Here is an 18,197-nt window from a genome sequence, read left to right on the forward strand (position 1 = left end):
AGGATGTTGCAATATCGTCCCTATCAATTGTAGATGTCCTTTACATTTTAATATGTACCTAGATACAGTATCTTTTAGTCATTGTGTAAATTGACTTGTGCACGATGTAATGTTGTGTTGTAGGTACATCCATTATGTGTTTGACCTGGGTAACGGACCATCACTCATGAAGGGCAACTCTGAGAAGCCTCTCAACGACAATCAGTGGCACAACGTGGTGGTGTCCCGGGATGACAACAACGTGCACATCCTCAAGACCGACTCCCGCACCGTCACCCAGCACTACAACGGAGCCCGTAACCTGGACCTCAAAGGTATGGTATACGCTACCACTCCTCAAAACTGTCCCCAGCCATGGTACTCCTGCTGGGTGTACAGAGCATTCGGAAAGTATTCAGACCCATTGACGTTACAGCCTTATTCTAAAATTGATTGAATAGTTTTTTTCCCTCCTCTATCTACACACAATACCCCATAATGACAAAGCAAAAACAGTTTTTTAGAAAATGTTGCTAATTTATTTTTTCAAATTATAATAATCACATTTACTTATGTATACAGACCAATTACTCAGTACTTTGTTGAAGCACCTTTGGCAGAGATTATAGCCTCAAGTCTTCTTGGGTATGATGCTACAAGCTTGGCACACCTGTATTTGGGGAGTTTCTCCCATTCTTCCCTGCGGATCCTCTCAAGCTCTGTCAGGTTGGATGGGGAGTGTTTCTGCACAGCTATTTTCTGGTATCTACAGAGATGTTGAATCGGGTTAAAGTCCGGACTCTGACTGGTCCTCTCAAGGATGTTGAGACTTGTCCCGAAGCCACTCCTGCATTGTCTTGGTTGTGTGCTTACAGTCGTTGTCCAGTTGGAAGGTGAACCTTCGCCCCAGTCTGAGGTCTTGAGCTCTCTGGATCAGGTTTTCATCAAGGATCTCTCTCTGTACTTTGCTCCGTTCAGCTTTGCCTCGACCCTGATTAGTATCCCAGTCCCTGCCGCTGAAAAACATCCCCACAGCATGATGCTACCACCACCATGCTTCACCGTAGGGATGGTGCCAGGTTTCCTCCAGACGTGATGCTTGGCATTCAGGCCAAAGAGTTCAATCTTGGTTTCATCAGACCAGAGAATCTTGTTTCTCATGGTCTGAGTCTTTAAGTGCCTTTTGGCAAACTCCAAGCAGGCTGTCATGTGCATTTTACTGAGGAGTGGCTTCTGTCTGGCCACTCTACCATAAAGGCCTGATTGGTGGAGTGCTGTAGAGGTGGTTGTCCTTCTGAAAGGTTCTCCCATCTCCACAGAGGAACTCTGGAGCTCTGTCATAGTGACCATCGGGTTCTTGGTCACTCCGTTTTGAGTCTCATAGCAAAGGGTCTGAATAATTAGGTATTTCTGTTTTTTATTTGTAATAAATTTGCTAAAATGTCTAAAAACCTGTTTTCATTTTGTCATTAAGTAGTAATGTATGTATATTTCTAAGGGTTATTATAATTGTTTAATCCATTTTAGAATATGGCTGTAAATGTAACAAAATGTGGAAAAAGTCAAGGAGTTTGAATACTTTCCAAAAGCACTGTATACAATATAGGGAGTGGACTTAGTGCAGTATTTCAGATCAACAGATACTAAAATCTGACTGTCAGAAGCACACATCTGTGTTTGTTGCTGTCAAAACGCTGAGTACAGACACCAGCTATGATTGCAGTGTTGTTCAATAGGCTTTATGAAGATAAAGGAATCAAAATGAATGAGTTTTTTTGGTAGACTGTCATGCCGAGGAGAGGAATGCTTTGGGTAGGAAGAAAATGAAGTCTTTGTACTTAGTGAATGAAAGTGAAATGAGATTAAAAGAGAGGTGATCAAAGAGTGCCTGCAGTGGACAGAGAACAGCAGGGAGAACAGCAGGGAAATGCAGCAGCAGAGAGCAGCAGAGAGCAGCAGCAGAGAGCAGCAGCAGAGAGCAGCAGCAGAGAGCAGCAACAGCAGCAGCAGAGAGCAGCGGCAGCAGAGAGCAGCAGAGAGCAGCAGAGAGCAGCAGCAGCAGAGAGCAGCAGAGAGCAGCAGCAGCAGAGAGCAGCAGCAGCAGAGAGCAGCAGAGAGCAGCAGCAGAGAGCAGCAGCAGCAGAGAGCAGCAGCAGAGAGCAGCAGCAGAGAACAGCAGGGAGAACAGCAGGGAAATGCAGCAGCACCAGCAGCAGAGAGCAGCAGCAGCAGCAGAGAGCAGCAGAGAGCAGCAGAAGCAGAGAGCAGCAGAGAGCAGCAGCAGAGAGCAGCAGAGAGCAGCAGCAGCAGAGAGCAGCAGCAGAGAGCAACAGCAGAGAGCAGCAGCAGAGAGCAGCAGCAGCAGAGAGCAGCAGCAGAGAGCAGCAGCAGCAGAGAGCAGCAGAGAGCAGCAGCAGAGAGCAGCAGCAGAGAGCAGCAGCAGCAGAGAGCAGCAGAGAGCAGCAGCAGAGAGCAGCAGCAGCATATATCTACCTGCAACAGGCAGCCTGCATGACCTTCATGTTACCAATCCAAGTGCACACAGGCCTATTTACCCAATTATAATGCCATCCTGGGGTATGGGCCCATGAAATTGCACAATTTTCTGTGATCCAGATCACTGGCCTTGCTTTGTACTGGAGGCTGGAATGGTATTATGAGAGCTCTGATGGGCTGTACATAGGGAACCGTTAGGTGATTAATGCCTGACAGATTGCCCTTGCTGTAGGTATTTACAGATGTTGTTGACCAGTTAGCATACGTGTTAGTGCTTCCTCTCATGGCAACAACACTACAGATCAGGAAAGCTATGTCAAGGAAAAAGGTTTCCAACGCCGTAGAACTTCTCTGCTATCTAAACTCAGCAAAAAAAGAAACGTCCCTATTTCAGGACCCTGTCGTTCAAAGATAATTCGTAAAAATCCAAATAACTTCATCAGATCTTAATTGTAAAGGGTATAAACACTTTTTCCCATGCTTGTTCAATGAACCATAAACATGCACCTGTGGAACGGTTGTTAAGACACCAATAGCTTACAGACAGTAGGCAATTAAGGTCAGTTATGAAAACTTAGGACACTAAAAGAGGCCTTTCTACTGACTCTGAAAAACACCAAAAGAGAGATGCCCAGGGTCCCTGCTCATCTGCGTGAACGTGCCTTAGGCATGCTGCAAGGAGGCATGAGGACTGCAGATGTGGCCAGGGCAATAAATTGCAATGTCCGTACTGTGAGATGCCTAAGACTGTGCTATAGGGAGACAGGATGGACAGCTGATCATCCTCGCAGTGGCAGACCACGTGTAACAACACCTGCACAAGATCGGTACATCCAAACATCACACCTACAGGACAGGTACAGGATGGCAACAACTTTGCCTATGGGCACAAACCCACCGTCGCTGGACCAGACAGGCCTGGCAAAAAACGTTGCGGTTTTGTCTCACCAGGGGTGATGGTCGGATTTGCATTTATTGTTGAAGGAATGAGCGTTAAACCAAGGCCTGTACTCTGGAGCGGGATCGATTTGGAGGTGGAGGGTCCTTCATGGTCTGGGGCGGTGTGACACAGCATCATCGGACTGAGCTTGTTGTCATTGCAGGCATTCTCAACGCTGTGTGTTACAGGGAAGACATCCTCCTCCCTCATGTGCTATCCTTCCTGCAGGCTCATCCTGACATTACCCTCCAGCATGACAATGCCACCAGCATTACCTATGTGATAGAGAATTTAATTTAAAAAATGTAACTACGCACAGTACTGGGTAACAGCAGCTGTGCCAATTATGTGTTAGTTTCAGTTGTAGACCCAAATGAATATTATTCCTCAATCTTGTTATTGTAGACATTCACCATTAATGCTCCTTAATCCTCATCTTATATGGTCTGCATAGCAGGTCCTCTTCTATTTTATTTCATGTAGTTTTGTCTCTCACTTAATTCCTCAGAACATGAAAGATGAATTGAAGTTTCTCCATATCTCCAGGGTCTGCTGGCTGAACTTCTGGTGTAATCATATAAACCAAAATATGTCAGACTATGAAATCCCTGTGCTGTATAAATGAACAGGGTACCGTTTAAAGCACATATGTCAGAGTCAAGGCCCGCGGGCCACATCCGGCCCGCGAGAAGGTTTTTTACGGCCCCTGGGATGATCTTGATTTATTATTAGAACCGGCCCGCAGACCGCAGCAAGCCGGCAGCCCGCAGATCTTTTACACGCACCAATACTACATTTCCCACAATGCAACGGTGACGCACCGAGCAGTAGGCTGCTTCATTTCAATATTTATTGGCACAGCAGTTGTCAGCATCACAGTAAAATTAACTTTCAGATACCCATCAAAAATGGCAAAACGGAAGGTGGACACTGAGAACCGGGGGTTTCAAACAAGGTGGGAGTCGGAGTATTTGTTCACGGAGGTAGCTGGAAAACCTGTGTGTCTTCTGTGTGGAGAAAGTGTGGCGGTACTGAAAGAGTATAATCTGAGACGACATTATGAAACGAAACACGCGGACAACAACAAGAATATGGACATGGAACAAAGGCTACAAAAGGCAGAGGAATTAAAACGAGGCCTCAAATCTCGACAGGCTCTGTTCAAAAAGCCAAATCACAAGGCCAGGCTGCTGTCAAGGCCAGTTTTATTTTGGCAGAAGAGATCGCTAAATCAGCCCGGCCATTTACGGAGGGGGATTTCATCAAAAACTGCATGATTAAAGTTTGTGACGAAGTTTGCCCAGAAAAAAGGCAACTCTTTTTAAATGTGAGTCTGAGCAGAAACACCATTGCCGAGAGAGTAGACCAGTTGTCCATCAATCTAAAAGAGCAGCTTGTGAAAAAGGGAAAAGATTTCATTGCATATTCCTTGGCTGTGGATGAGAGCACCGACATTTCTGACATTGCCCAGTTGTCAATTTTCATCCGCGGAGTGGACTCCAGCCTAAGCGTGACAGAGGAGTTTTTGGCTTTACGTCCTATGCATGGCACAACTACGGGGCATGATTTGTATGAAGAGGTGTCAAGATGTGTAAATGAGATGGAGCTGCCTTGGGAAAAACTCGTGGGTTTGACAACCGACGGAGCACCTGCGATGTGTGGACACAGGAGCGGACTGTATTGTATCATACACCAGGAAGCGTTGTGCGGTAAAGCCTTGAAAATGGAGCATGTAATGAGCATCATCACGCGCACAGTTAACTTTATCAGAGCCAAAGGTTTGAATCACCGCCAGTTCAAGGCATTTCTGACGGAGTTAGAAACGGAGCATGGTGATTTGCCTTATCACACAGAGGTGCGATGGCTAAGCCAGGGAAAGGTGCTTCAAAGATGTTTCGAGCTTCGTGAGGAGATTTGTCTGTTCTTGGACAGCAAAGGGAAAGACACAACACAACTCCGAGACGAAATGTTTCTGTGTGAAATGGCTTTTCTGTGTGACATTACGAGTCATCTGAATGCAATGAACTTGCAGCTGCAGGGTCGGGATCGTGTCATCTCTGATATGTACAGTACAGTGAAGGCATTTAAAACCAAACTGACTCTGTGGGAGACGCAGATGCGGAAAGAAAATTTGAGCCACTTTCCCAGCTGCCAGACCATGAAAGAAAAGCTCTCTACCAGTGCGTTCCCGAGCGCACAGTTGGCTGATAAAATAGGTATTGTCATGCAGGTGAAAGAGGACCCAAAAGCGACTTGGCGAAAACAGAGTCTTTAATCCAGTAAAGTAAATACAAACAAAAAACACAACTTTCACTCGAAATGACGAGGACAAACTGGAGACTCGATCTTGAACAGCAGGTGAACAGCAGGTTGCCTCGGGAAGGCACTTGAACCAGACAGACTCAGACACCTGCTCACCACGCAGCATCTGAGGAAAACACGACACGACAGGGCGATACACAAACACAGCACGGTGAATTCTAGACAAGGAACCGACAGGACAGGAACGGAACACAAAGGAAGAAATAGGGACTCTAATCAGGGGAAAGGATCGGGAACAGGTGTGGGAAGACTAAATGATTGATTAGGGAATAGGAACAGCTGGGAGCAGGAACGGAACGATAGAGAGAAGAGAGAGCGAGAGAGTGAGAGAGGGAGGGGGAGAGGGATAGAAAGAGGGAAAGAACCTAATAAGACCAGCAGAGGGAAACGAATAGAATGGGAAGCACAGGGACAAGACAAGATAATAAATGACAAAACATGACAGTACCCCCCACTCACCGAGCGCCTCCTGGCGCACTCGAGGAGGAATCCTGGCGGCAACGGAGGAAATCATCAATGAGTGAACGGTCCAGCACGTCCCGAGACGGAACCCAACTCCTCTCCTCAGGACCGTAACCCTCCCAATCCACTAAGTATTGGTGACCCCGTCCCCGAGAACGCATGTCCATGATCTTATGTACCTTGTAAATAGGTGCGCTCTCGACAAGGACGGGAGGGGGAGGGAAGACGAACGGGGTGCGAAGAAAGGGCTTAACACAGGAGACATGGAAGACAGGATGGACGCGAGAAGATGTCGCGGAAGAAGCAGCACAGCGAGGATTGACGACCTGGGAGACACGGAACGGACCAATGAACCGCGGAGTCAACTTACGAGAAGCTGTCGTAAGAGGAAGGTTGCGAGTGGAAAGCCACACTCTCTGGCCGCAACAATACCTTGGACTCTTAATCCTGCGTTTATTGGCGGCTCTCACAGTCTGTGCCCTGTAACGGCAAAGTGCAGACCTCACCCTCCTCCAGGTGCGCTCACAACGTTGGACAAACGCTTGAGCGGAGGGAACGCTGGACTCGGCAAGCTGGGATGAGAACAGAGGAGGCTGGTAACCCAGACTACTCTGAAACGGAGATAACCCGGTAGCAGACAGGAAGCGAATTGTGAGCGTATTCTGCCCAGGGAGCTGTTCTGCCCAAGACGCAGGGTTTCTGAAAGAAAGGCTGCGTAGTATGCGACCAATCGTCTGATTGGCCCTCTCTGCTTGACCGTTAGACTGGGGATGAAACCCGGAAGAGAGACTGACGGACGCACCAATCAAACGACAGAACTCCCTCCAAAACTGTGACGTGAATTGCGGGCCTCTGTCTGAAACGGCGTCTAACGGGAGGCCATGAATTCTGAATACATTCTCGATAATGATTTGTGCCGTCTCCTTAGCGGAAGGAAGTTTAGCGAGGGGAATGAAATGTGCCGCCTTAGAGAACCTATCGACAACCGTAAGAATCACAGTCTTCCCCGCAGACAAAGGCAGACCGGTAATGAAGTCTAGGGCGATGTGAGACCATGGTCGAGAAGGAATGGGGAGCGGTCTGAGACGACCGGCAGGAGGAGAGTTACCCGACTTAGTCTGCGCGCAGTCCGAACAAGCAGCCACGAAACGGCGCGTGTCACGCTCCTGAGTCGGCCACCAAAAGCGCTGGCGAATAGACGCAAGAGTGCCTCGAACACCGGGATGACCAGCTAACTTGGCAGAGTGAGCCCACTGAAGAACAGCCAGACGAGTGGAAACAGGAACGAAAAGGAGGTTACTAGGACAAGCGCGCGCGACGCAGTGTGCGTGAGTGCTTGCTTAACCTGTCTTTCAATTCCCCAGACTGTTAACCCGACAACACGCCCATAAGGAAGAATCCCCTCGGGATCAGTAGAAGCCACAGAAGAACTAAACAGACGGGATAAGGCATCAGGCTTGGTGTTCTTGCTACCCGGACGGTAAGAAATCACAAACTCGAAACGAGCGAAAAACAACGCCCAACGAGCTTGACGGGCATTAAGTCGTTTGGCAGAACGGATGTACTCAAGGTTCTTATGGTCTGTCCAAACGACAAAGAACGGTCGCCCCCTCCAACCACTGTCGCCATTCGCCTAGGGCTAAGCGGATGGCGAGCAGTTCACGGTTACCCACATCATAGTTGCGCTCAGATGGCGACAGGCGATGAGAAAAATAAGCGCAAGGATGAACCTTATCGTCAGACTGGAAGCGCTGGGATAGAATGGCTCCCACGCCTACCTCTGAAGCGTCAACCTCGACAATGAATTGTCTAGTGACGTCAGGAGTAACGAGGATAGGAGCGGACGTAAAACGTTCTTTTAGAAGATCAAACGCTCCCTGGGCGGAACCGGACCACTTAAAACACGTCTTGACAGAAGTAAGAGCTGTGAGAGGGGCAGCAACTTGACCGAAATTACGAATGAAACGCCGATAGAAATTAGCGAAACCTAAAAAGCGCTGCAACTCGACACGTGACCTTGGAACGGGCCAATCACTGACAGCTTGGACCTTAGCGGAATCCATCTGAATGCCTCCAGCGGAAATAACGGAACCGAGAAAAGTAACGGAGGAGACATGAAAAGAGCACTTCTCAGACTTTACGTAGAGACAATTCTCTAAAAGGCGCTGTAGAACACGTCGAACGTGCTGAACATGAATCTCGAGTGACGGAGAAAAAATCAGGATATCGTCAAGATAGACAAAAACAAAGATGTTCAGCATGTCTCTCAGAACATCATTAACTAATGCCTGAAAAACAGCTGGCGCATTGGCGAGACCAAACGGCAGAACCCGGTACTCAAAATGCCCTAACGGAGTGTTAAACGCCGTTTTCCACTCGTCCCCCTCTCTGATGCGCACGAGATGGTAAGCGTTACGAAGGTCCAACTTAGTAAAGCACCTGGCTCCCTGCAGAATCTCGAAGGCTGATGACATAAGGGGAAGCGGATAACGATTCTTAACCGTTATGTCATTCAGCCCTCGATAATCCACGCAGGGGCGCAGAGTACCGTCCTTCTTCTTAACAAAAAGAACCCCGCCCCGGCCGGAGAGGAAGAAGGCACTATGGTACCGGCGTCAAGAGACACAGACAAATAATCCTCGAGAGCCTTACGTTCGGGAGCCGACAGAGAGTATAGTCTACCCCGAGGAGGAGTGGTCCCCGGAAGGAGATCAATACTACAATCATACGACCGGTGAGGAGGAAGGGAGTTGGCTCGGGACCGACTGAAGACCGTGCGCAGATCATGATATTCCTCCGGCACTCCTGTCAAATCGCCAGGTTCCTCCTGAGAAGTAGGGACAGAAGAAACGGGAGGGATGGCAGACATTAAACACTTCACATGACAAGAAACGTTCCAGGATAGGATAGAATTACTAGACCAATTAATAGAAGGATTATGACATACTAGCCAGGGATGACCCAAAACAACAGGTGTAAACGGTGAACGAAAAATCAAAAAGAAATAGTCTCACTGTGGTTACCAGATACTGTGAGGGTTAAAGGTAGTGTCTCAAATCTGATACTGGGAAGATGACTACCATCTAAGGCGAACATGGGCGTAGGCTTCTCTAACTCTCTGAAAGGAATGTCATGTTTCCGAACCCATGCTTCGTCCATGAAACAACCCTCAGCCCCAGAGTCTATCAAGGCACTACATGGGCACCCGAACCGGTCCAGCGTAGATGGACCGACAAAGTAGTACAGGATCTTGATGGAGAGACTTGAGTAGTTGCGCTCACCTGTAGCCCTCCGCTTACAGATGAGCTCTGGCTTTACTGGACATGAATTAACAAAATGTCCAGCAACTCCGCAATAGAGGCACAGGCGGTTGGTGATCCTCCGTTCCCTCTCCTTAGTCGAGATGCGAATCCCTCCCAGCTGCATGGGCTCAGACTCTGAGCCAGAGGAGGGAGATGGTTGCGATGCGGAGCAGGGAAACACCGTTGATGCGAGCTCTCTTCCACGAGCCCGGTGACGAAGATCTACCCGTCGTTCTATGCGGATGGCGAGAGCAATCAAAGAGTCCACATCTGAAGGAACCTCCCGGGAGAGAATCTCATCCTTAACCACTGCGTGGAGTCCCTCCAGAAAACGAGCGAGCAGCGCCGGCTCGTTCCACTCACTAGAGGCAGCAAGAGTGCGAAACTCAATAGAATAATCCGTTATGGACCGTTCACCTTGGCATAAGGAAGCCAGGGCCCTAGAAGCCTCCCTACCAAAAACTGAACGGTCAAAAACCCGAATCATCTCCTCTTTAAAGTTCTGGAACTTGTTAGAGCAATCAGCCCTTGCCTCCCAGATAGCTGTGCCCCATTCTCGAGCCCGGCCAGTAAGGAGTGAAATGACGTAAGCAACCCGAGCTCTCTCTCTAGAGTATGTGTTGGGTTGGAGAGAGAACACAATCTCACACTGCGTGAAAAGGAGCGGCACTCAGTGGGCTGCCCGGAGTAGCAAGGTGGGTTATTAACCCTAGGTTCTGGAGGCTCGGCAGGCCAGGAAGTAACAGGTGGCACGAGACGTAGACTCTGGAACTGTCCAGAGAGGTCGGAAACCTGAGCGGCCAGGTTCTCCACGGCATGGCGAGCAGCAGACAATTCCTGCTCGTGTCTGCCGAGCATGGCTCCTTGGATCTCGACGGCAGTGTAACGAGCGTCTGAAGTCGCTGGGTCCATTCCTTGGTCGGTTCCTTCTGTCATGCAGGTGAAAGAGGACCCAAAAGCGACTTGGCGAAAACAGAGTCTTTAATCCAGTAAAGTAAATACAAACAAAAAACACAACTTTCACTCGAAATGACGAGGACAAACTGGAGACTCGATCTTGAACAGCAGGTGAACAGCAGGTTGCCTCGGGAAGGCACTTGAACCAGACAGACTCAGACACCTGCTCACCACGCAGCATCTGAGGAAAACACGACACGACAGGGCGATACACAAACACAGCACGGTGAATTCTAGACAAGGAACCGACAGGACAGGAACGGAACACAAAGGAAGAAATAGGGACTCTAATCAGGGGAAAGGATCGGGAACAGGTGTGGGAAGACTAAATGATTGATTAGGGGAATAGGAACAGCTGGGAGCAGGAACGGAACGATAGAGAGAAGAGAGAGCGAGAGAGTGAGAGAGGGAGGGGGAGAGAGAGGGATAGAAAGAGGGAAAGAACCTAATAAGACCAGCAGAGGGAAACGAATAGAATGGGAAGCACAGGGACAAGACAAGATAATAAATGACAAAACATGACAGGTATGCTTGCCGCTGACTTTCGACGCCGATTTGCTGACTTTGAAGCACAAAAAAGCAGGTTGGAACTGCTCGGTAACCCATTTGCTGTTGACGTGGAAAGCTCACCACCAAACCTCCAAATGGAGTTGATTGACCTCCAATGCAATGATGCACTGAGGGCAAAATATGCGGCAGTGGGTGCTGCGGAGTTCGCCCGTTTCCTCCCCGACACAATGCCCCAGCTGCGCATCCAGGCTGCTCAAACGTTGTCTATGTTTGGCAGCACATACCTGTGTGAACAACTGTTTTCTTTGATGAACTTGAACAAAACATCACACAGAAGTCGACTTACTGCTGAACACCTCCACTCAATTCTGAGGATTTCCTCAGCTCAGAGCCTTACCCCGAACATTGATGAACTTGTGGAAAAGATGGGACACCACCAAGTATCACCCTCAACCTCAAACAAGTGAACATTACTGTGCAATCACATATTTAGAGTTTTTACTCAGTTCAAGTTTAAAAGTTAAAGTTTAATATTTGTTTTCACTGCATGTTACTTCTCCTTAAACAAAGTGTTGTTTTTGATTAATAGATTTTTGCACTTTATTTTATTGTATTTCAATCCAATTATATTTTTAAAATATTTCAGTTGAGTGGATGATAGAAAATTGCTATTATTGTTTTTTTCTTTGAAGTAAATTTAGCCCACTTTTGCTAAAATAGAAAATATAGGCTACTGATGGTGCCTTGAATACCGGTTTCTTTCATTTAATGTTCATGTTATGGGGATTTTTATATAAAGGAAATTTGTCTTTTGTGTCTGTTGAAAATTAAAGATTACTGACAGAGCCATAAGAAAATATTGCTTTATTTATCTGATCATATTGGAATATATTTGTTAGGTTTTCAGTAGGTTCAATTAGGTTCACTAGACTATATGCGTCATTTAAAAAATTTTCAATGAACATTCGAACAGTCCGGCCCTCGGCTTGTAGCTAAATTTTTTATTTGGCCCTCCGTCCATTTGACTTTGACACCCCTGGTTTAAAGCAATGTAAGACATTTTACTAAGCTGTTCAATGAAACTTTACTTCTCATTTTTATGTCCTGCGGGTTTTAAATGACTGTACACCAGTTTGGTCTTATCCTTGCGTTATCAGCCATGTAGCATTTCACATATTTCTGCAGAGAAAATAAACAGATTTTCTTTGCTATATTTGCCAATAAACATCACATCACAGAGGAATTCTCAGATACTGTATGTAAATTTCTCGGCTTGCAATTTACATATCATCTGTGAATGATTTCTGTGGCTGGGAGGGTTTCTATTAAAGTAAACACTCTCTCGAGAGGAGCATCAATCTGATGGAAACAGATCATCATTTGGTTTAAATGACTTAGAGCTGTGTTCACCTGCATCTGATGCAACATGCCACCAAATGGCTTCTTGGAGGTTGTAAATCGTAAGGAGCTCCGTCTGATCTGAACGTTAACTAGCATTATCGTAGGCCTATAATTGCAGAACATTTATCAAACACAAAGCAGGTGCTAGGGTATCAGATTTGTTCATGGCTGCTTTAACTCAATGAGTGACGGTTTCTCATAACCTCCCACTACCTGGAGGCGTATCTGCTGTGACTACTGAGAATAATCAGTCTCTTCCAGGAACACATGCTCTGATTGATTGATGCTGTCTGTTCCAGGGGAGCTGTATGTTGGTGGTGTGGGGAAGACCATGTACAGTAGCCTGCCCAAGCTGATCGCGTCCCGCGATGGGTACCAGGGCTGCCTGGCCTCCGTGGACCTGAACGGGAGACTTCCTGACCTGATGGCAGATGCCCTCCACAGGGTGGGCCAGGTGGAGCGGGGCTGTGAAGGTACGTATTAACAGGGGCACAGCCATGGGGTCATGAACACCTCCGAGGAGCAGGCCATCACCTGTGGATCCACCTTATGGTTCACTGCATGAGCATCCTTTTTTCTTCCCCCTCCCCTCCCCAGGCCCGGGCAGCACCTGTACAGAGGACTCGTGTCATCACCAGGGGGTGTGTCTACAGCAGTGGGAAGGCTTCTCCTGTGACTGCACCATGACCTCCTATGGAGGAGCATTCTGCAGCGACCGTGAGTGCTATCTCTTTCATCTGACTGGTTCAAAACTACGCTATCTTTCCTTTCTCCTTTCCTTGTGACTTTACCTTGACAAACGTCACGGAGTGAGGAATGGAGAGAAGGTTGAAGTTGCATTTGAATGGTTTATTTTAGGGCGCTTTCACATATCCCCTTATGATCCGGATCCTGGAGCGTTCGGTACCCTGATCAACGCTATAAAGCACGTGTGAAATTCAAACGAAACCCGGCTCTAACAAATCCTGGACCTGCATGAGAAAGCAGGTCCAAGATCCAGGACCTGAGTACCAGGTATTGTGACGCTGCAGCTTGAGTTGCGTGGAACTTTTTTGCATGTTGTAAACAAGCTAACTCACTAGCTTGAAGAATGTGCATCTTGCTAATCGCACCTTGACACGGTTATTTTCAGGTCTTGTGAAAGCAAAACGTATTCTGTAAAATTCTCACAAACTATCCAGGAAACCGAACCATGGTACCGAATTTCATATGTGAAAACACCTTTGGTGTGCATTATTTTCACCTGTCAAATTGTGTCATTGTTGGCACAAAATAATTATGTGCCTTCAATTGCAAAAACTTTTTCTCAAATGATGTGCGTGCGTCCTCTGCAAACCAGAACAGGTAAGGAAGTATCATGCATCCTTCCTTCATTCATCAACAATTATTGACATTGTAACTGTCCTTCGTGGCTGCTAGTTAGAGACGTCTGGCTCATCAATGGCAGAGAAGACAGATCCACTTCTGGTCACCTAAAGTCATTATGGCTGGGTCAAACTAACAGACCCACGTTGACCTTTCTGTAAGGAGGCTTCTCTTATGCATTTCTTCAAAGCCTCTCATCTGAGGTGTTAAATGTCTCTGCAGTACAATGAGTCCATTCATCCATTAGGCATTGTTATTGACTTCCAGGTTAGACGTATGTCCACACTAAATGACTATGATTATTGGTACCTCTCTTCTAATGGAAGTTTCCCCTGACCATCTGATTCTAGAGTAGTGTGCTAATAGAAACATACTCATGCTATAGTAGGGGAACAGGAGTCTATTTTCCCTGGAAATGTTTTTCTTTCATTCATTTATTATAATGTCAGACAACATTTTGTTTGATAACAAAAACAGCTCATCTTTCTGTTGTGGGGGGTTGAGAGGTGTGTGTTTGGGGGGTGAGAGGTGTGTGTTTGGGGGGTGAGAGGTGTGTGTTTGGGGGATTTGAGAGGTGTGTGTGTGGGGGTGAGAGGTGTGTGTGTTTGGGGGGTGAGAGGTGCGTGTTTGGGGGGTGAGAGGTGTGTGTGTGGGGGGTGAGAGGTGTGTGTTTGGGGGGGTTGAGAGTTGTGTGTTTGGGGGGTGAGAGGTGTGTGTGTGGGGGTTGAGAGGTGTGTGTTTGGGGGGGTTGAGAGATGTGTGTTTGGGGGATGAGAGGTGTGTATGTGGGGTGATGAGAGGTGTGTGTGTGGGGGTTGAGAGGTGTGTGTTTGGGGGTGAGAGGTGTGTGTGGGGGGGGGGAGAGGTGTTTTGGGGGGTGAGAGGTGTGTGTTTTGGTGTGTGTGTGTGGCGGGGGTATGGGGGGTGAGAGGTTTGTGTGTGTATGGCGGGGTGTGTGTGGGGTGAGAGGTTTGTGTGTGTGTGGGGGTGAGAGGTTTGTGTGTGTGTGGCGGGGGTGTGTGTGGGGTGAGAGGTTTGTGTGTGTGTGGGGGTGAGAGGTTTGTGTGTGTGTGGCGGGGGGTGTGTGGGGTGAGAGGTTTGTGTGTGTGGCGGGGGGGTGTGGGGGGGTGAGAGGTTTGTGTGTGTGTGGCGGGGGGTATGGAGGGTGAGAGGTTTGTGTGTGTGTGGCGGGGGGGTGTGGAGGGTGAGAGGTTTGTGTGTGTGTGGCAGGGGGTGTGTGGGGGTGAGAGGTTTGTGTGTGTGGCGGGGGGTGTGGAGGGTGAGAGGTTTGTGTGTGTGGCGGGGGGTGTGTGGGGGTGAGAGGTTCCTGTGTGTGGCGGGTGGGTGTGGGGGGGGGGTGACATGGCAAGGAAAAGACGTCTTGTTTTCGTTCTCCCTTCATTTTGCTTCCATGAAAATGTTCTGGGGGTCAGCCTAATGAGCTACATGACAATGAAGTGGGTTTTATTCTCTAGTCTATTAATGCTACAAAGACATTGCAGGTGCGTGTTTGTGTGTGTGTGTATTAATGCTACAAAGACATTGCAGGTGCGTGTTTGTGTGTGCGTGTATTAATGCTACAAAGACATTTCAGGTGCGTGTTTGTGTGTGCGTGTATTAATGCAATATAGATACATTTGAAAATAAGGGGGAAATATTGCCTGTTGCTTTTTTTTTTTTACTTTGACTTCACAGTTGATTTCTTCCTCTGTACTAAATAACTGTATTGTTTTTTAAATGAAAATTCAGGGGGTCTTATTGGTTACAATAGCAGGAGATTATCAAAAGCTTTCTGTGAATTGGCCTTGAAGAGTTAAACCTAATTTGCGGCAGTGACGTGCAGAAAGAATGATATGTAATGGTGCTTGTGTCTATTCCTCAGAATTACTAGACCTACGAGGATATATGAGGCCGTGCTTTAGTAACTTTCTCTTCAAGCTCCCTGGGGGAGTCATTACATTAGATGATCATTTTCAAAAAGCAACAAACACTGTTACAGCCTCATTACGATGACAAAGACAGGGAGGATTGAGATACTGCTGTAGCCTTACTCGTGAAACATGAGCCTATCACAGAATTTAAAACAGCGTTTAATTAAAACTAGTCTGCTACACCACTTTCAGAGGAATGAGAAATTAGCGAATGGACTTGAAAACATGTCGTATATCCTACGCTCCAAAATGTGATGTGTTTCGAAGAGAACACTGAACTTTTGCCAAGGCAGAGACGGAGTTGCCGACAACGAGATGCGCGCAGACAGCAGTGGACGCATGAATTCTCACCTAATGACAATCGGCAAATGTCCTAACAGTTTTTGGTGTTTTGTTTAACAGATCTCTTTTCATTCACCACTGTTTGGAGGCTGGAAATGAGTTGTGAGTGGATAAACGTGTGCAGGCAGCCTAGTAAAGGAGCCCTTTGAAGGGATCGTTTGACAATCAGATGAAACATCGTGTCTGGTTGAGTTTATGCCACAATAAAAGGAAAAATATATGTAAACGCACATGCAACAATTTCAACGATTTTACTGAGTTACAGTTCAAATAAGGAACTCAGGCAATTGAAATAAATTCATTAGGCTCTACTCAACTGGAAATACCATTATGCATCTGTTGGTCACAGATACCTTTAAAAAAAAGGTGTGGGCGTGGATCAGGAAACCAGTCAGTATCTGGTGTGACCAACATGCAGCGTGACACATCTCCTTCGCATAGAGTTGATCAGGCTGTTGATTGTGGCCTGTGGAATGTTGTCCCACTCCTCTTCAATGGCTCTGCAAAATTGCTGGATATTGGCGGGAACTGGAACACTCTGTTGTACACGTCAATCCAGAGCATCCCAAACATGCTCATTGAAGGTAAGCATTTAATTTGCCCACTGAAGTCGGTTACGAGGCCGAACTGCAGTCAGATCAAGACCCTGGTCAGGATGACGAGCATGGAGATGAGCTTCCCTGAGACAGTTTCTGACATAAATCTTTAGGTTGTGCAAACCCCTCAGTTTAATCAGCTGTCTGGGTGGCCCATCTCAGACCAACCCGCAGGTGAAGTAGCCAAATGTGGAGGTTCTGGGCTGGCGTGGTTACATGTGGTCTGCGTTTGTGAGGCCGGTTTGACGTACTACCAAATTCTCTAAAACAACGTTGGGGGTGGCTTATGGTAGAAGAATAAACGTTAAATTCTCTGATAACAGCTCTGGTGGACAATCCTGCAGGCAGATTGCCAATTGTATGCTCCCTCAAAACTTGAGGCATCTGTGGTATTTTGTTGTGTGGCAAAACTGCACATTTTAGAGTGGCTTTTTATTGTCCCCAGCACAAGGTACACATGATCATGCTGTTTAATCAGCTTCTTGATATGCCACACCTGTCAGGTAGATGGATTATCTTGGCAAAGGAGAAATGCTCACTGGAAGTGATGTAAACACATTTGTGCACACAATTTGAGAGGATAAAGGACTGGGGATGTTTTGTATTGATGTCAATGTCTCTATGTTCTCAAATTTGAAGACGTACAAATAAGGTATAAAAAGGGAAGTAAGCTGTGCAGGATCAGTTCAGATATTTTAAAAACAAAAACAAATATTCCAGTTCTTACTTTGTTGTTCTACCCTCAAACAATGACCATCAATATGCTTGTTGTGTGTGTTGTCTGAACAATGCTATAGCTTTCGGTCCTAGACTAATCATCACAGACGTCCAGATGCTGAGCTTGGATAAAGAGCCACCAGGTTGTTGTTCTCACGCTCGGGTTCTTTCTGCAAGGCAAACACGTGAAGGTTGTAATTATAGGTTCACCTCTGTAATGAGATGGGATGTTTTTTTGCAATATTCATGATCTGTCTTCACACTGCCTGGATGTGGGGAAGAATGAGCAACAGACTGCGTACTGTCTTTGGGATATATGCTATTGTACTTTGATTTAGTTGCATTTAGCAATAGCCTTAACAAACGACTGAAACATAATAACACCAATATACAGTATTAAGTATTTAATTGAATTACTAAGGTTCATTTGTAATATATGTTTGAGAAAAGGTATTTCAAGGTAAGAACTTTAGCAAAAGTTCAACAGTGTATCATGTCACATTTGGTTCTCAGTGACCCCACCTATCCATTTCTTCTCCTAACCTCTTGGACTACCATTAGAAAGCAGAACATGTTTCAGCTCCCCTTAAGGACGCAGCTTGATAGTAGCCCTTCAGTCAGTCATCTCTATGGTAGCTGCTCAGATTTCCCAGAGTTCATGGTGCTAAGGATGCTTTGGATTGCACCTCAGTCTCAACCCTCGAGCTGCAGCTAGCAAATACACAAAAGAGATGCTAACTTCCATGTCCTATGTTATTGAATTGTCAACAAAGCAGCATTACAAAATTACTCTGCCGAGTTTTCAAATTACCGGTTGTTTCTTTGTGAAGATCAACAGCATAAATGCACTTATTTCACTTTTGCATGTAAAAAAAAC

The 18,197-nt window shown here is 46.8% G+C and overlaps 1 protein-coding gene across 1 annotated transcript in view; it reads left to right on the plus strand.

Annotated features, from left to right (window-relative positions):
• The window catches only part of nrxn2a (neurexin 2a), a 381,645-nt gene that overhangs the window by 157,089 nt on the left and 206,359 nt on the right, over nucleotides 1-18,197 (plus strand). Inside the window, 3 exon segments of the mRNA XM_046317726.1 lie at nucleotides 124-314; nucleotides 12,669-12,842; nucleotides 12,967-13,086. Coding sequence (XP_046173682.1) covers nucleotides 124-314; nucleotides 12,669-12,842; nucleotides 12,967-13,086 — 485 coding nt within the window.

This window comes from Oncorhynchus gorbuscha, linkage group LG20 (genome assembly GCF_021184085.1).
Source record: "Oncorhynchus gorbuscha isolate QuinsamMale2020 ecotype Even-year linkage group LG20, OgorEven_v1.0, whole genome shotgun sequence".
Lineage (NCBI taxonomy): Eukaryota > Metazoa > Chordata > Actinopteri > Salmoniformes > Salmonidae > Oncorhynchus > Oncorhynchus gorbuscha.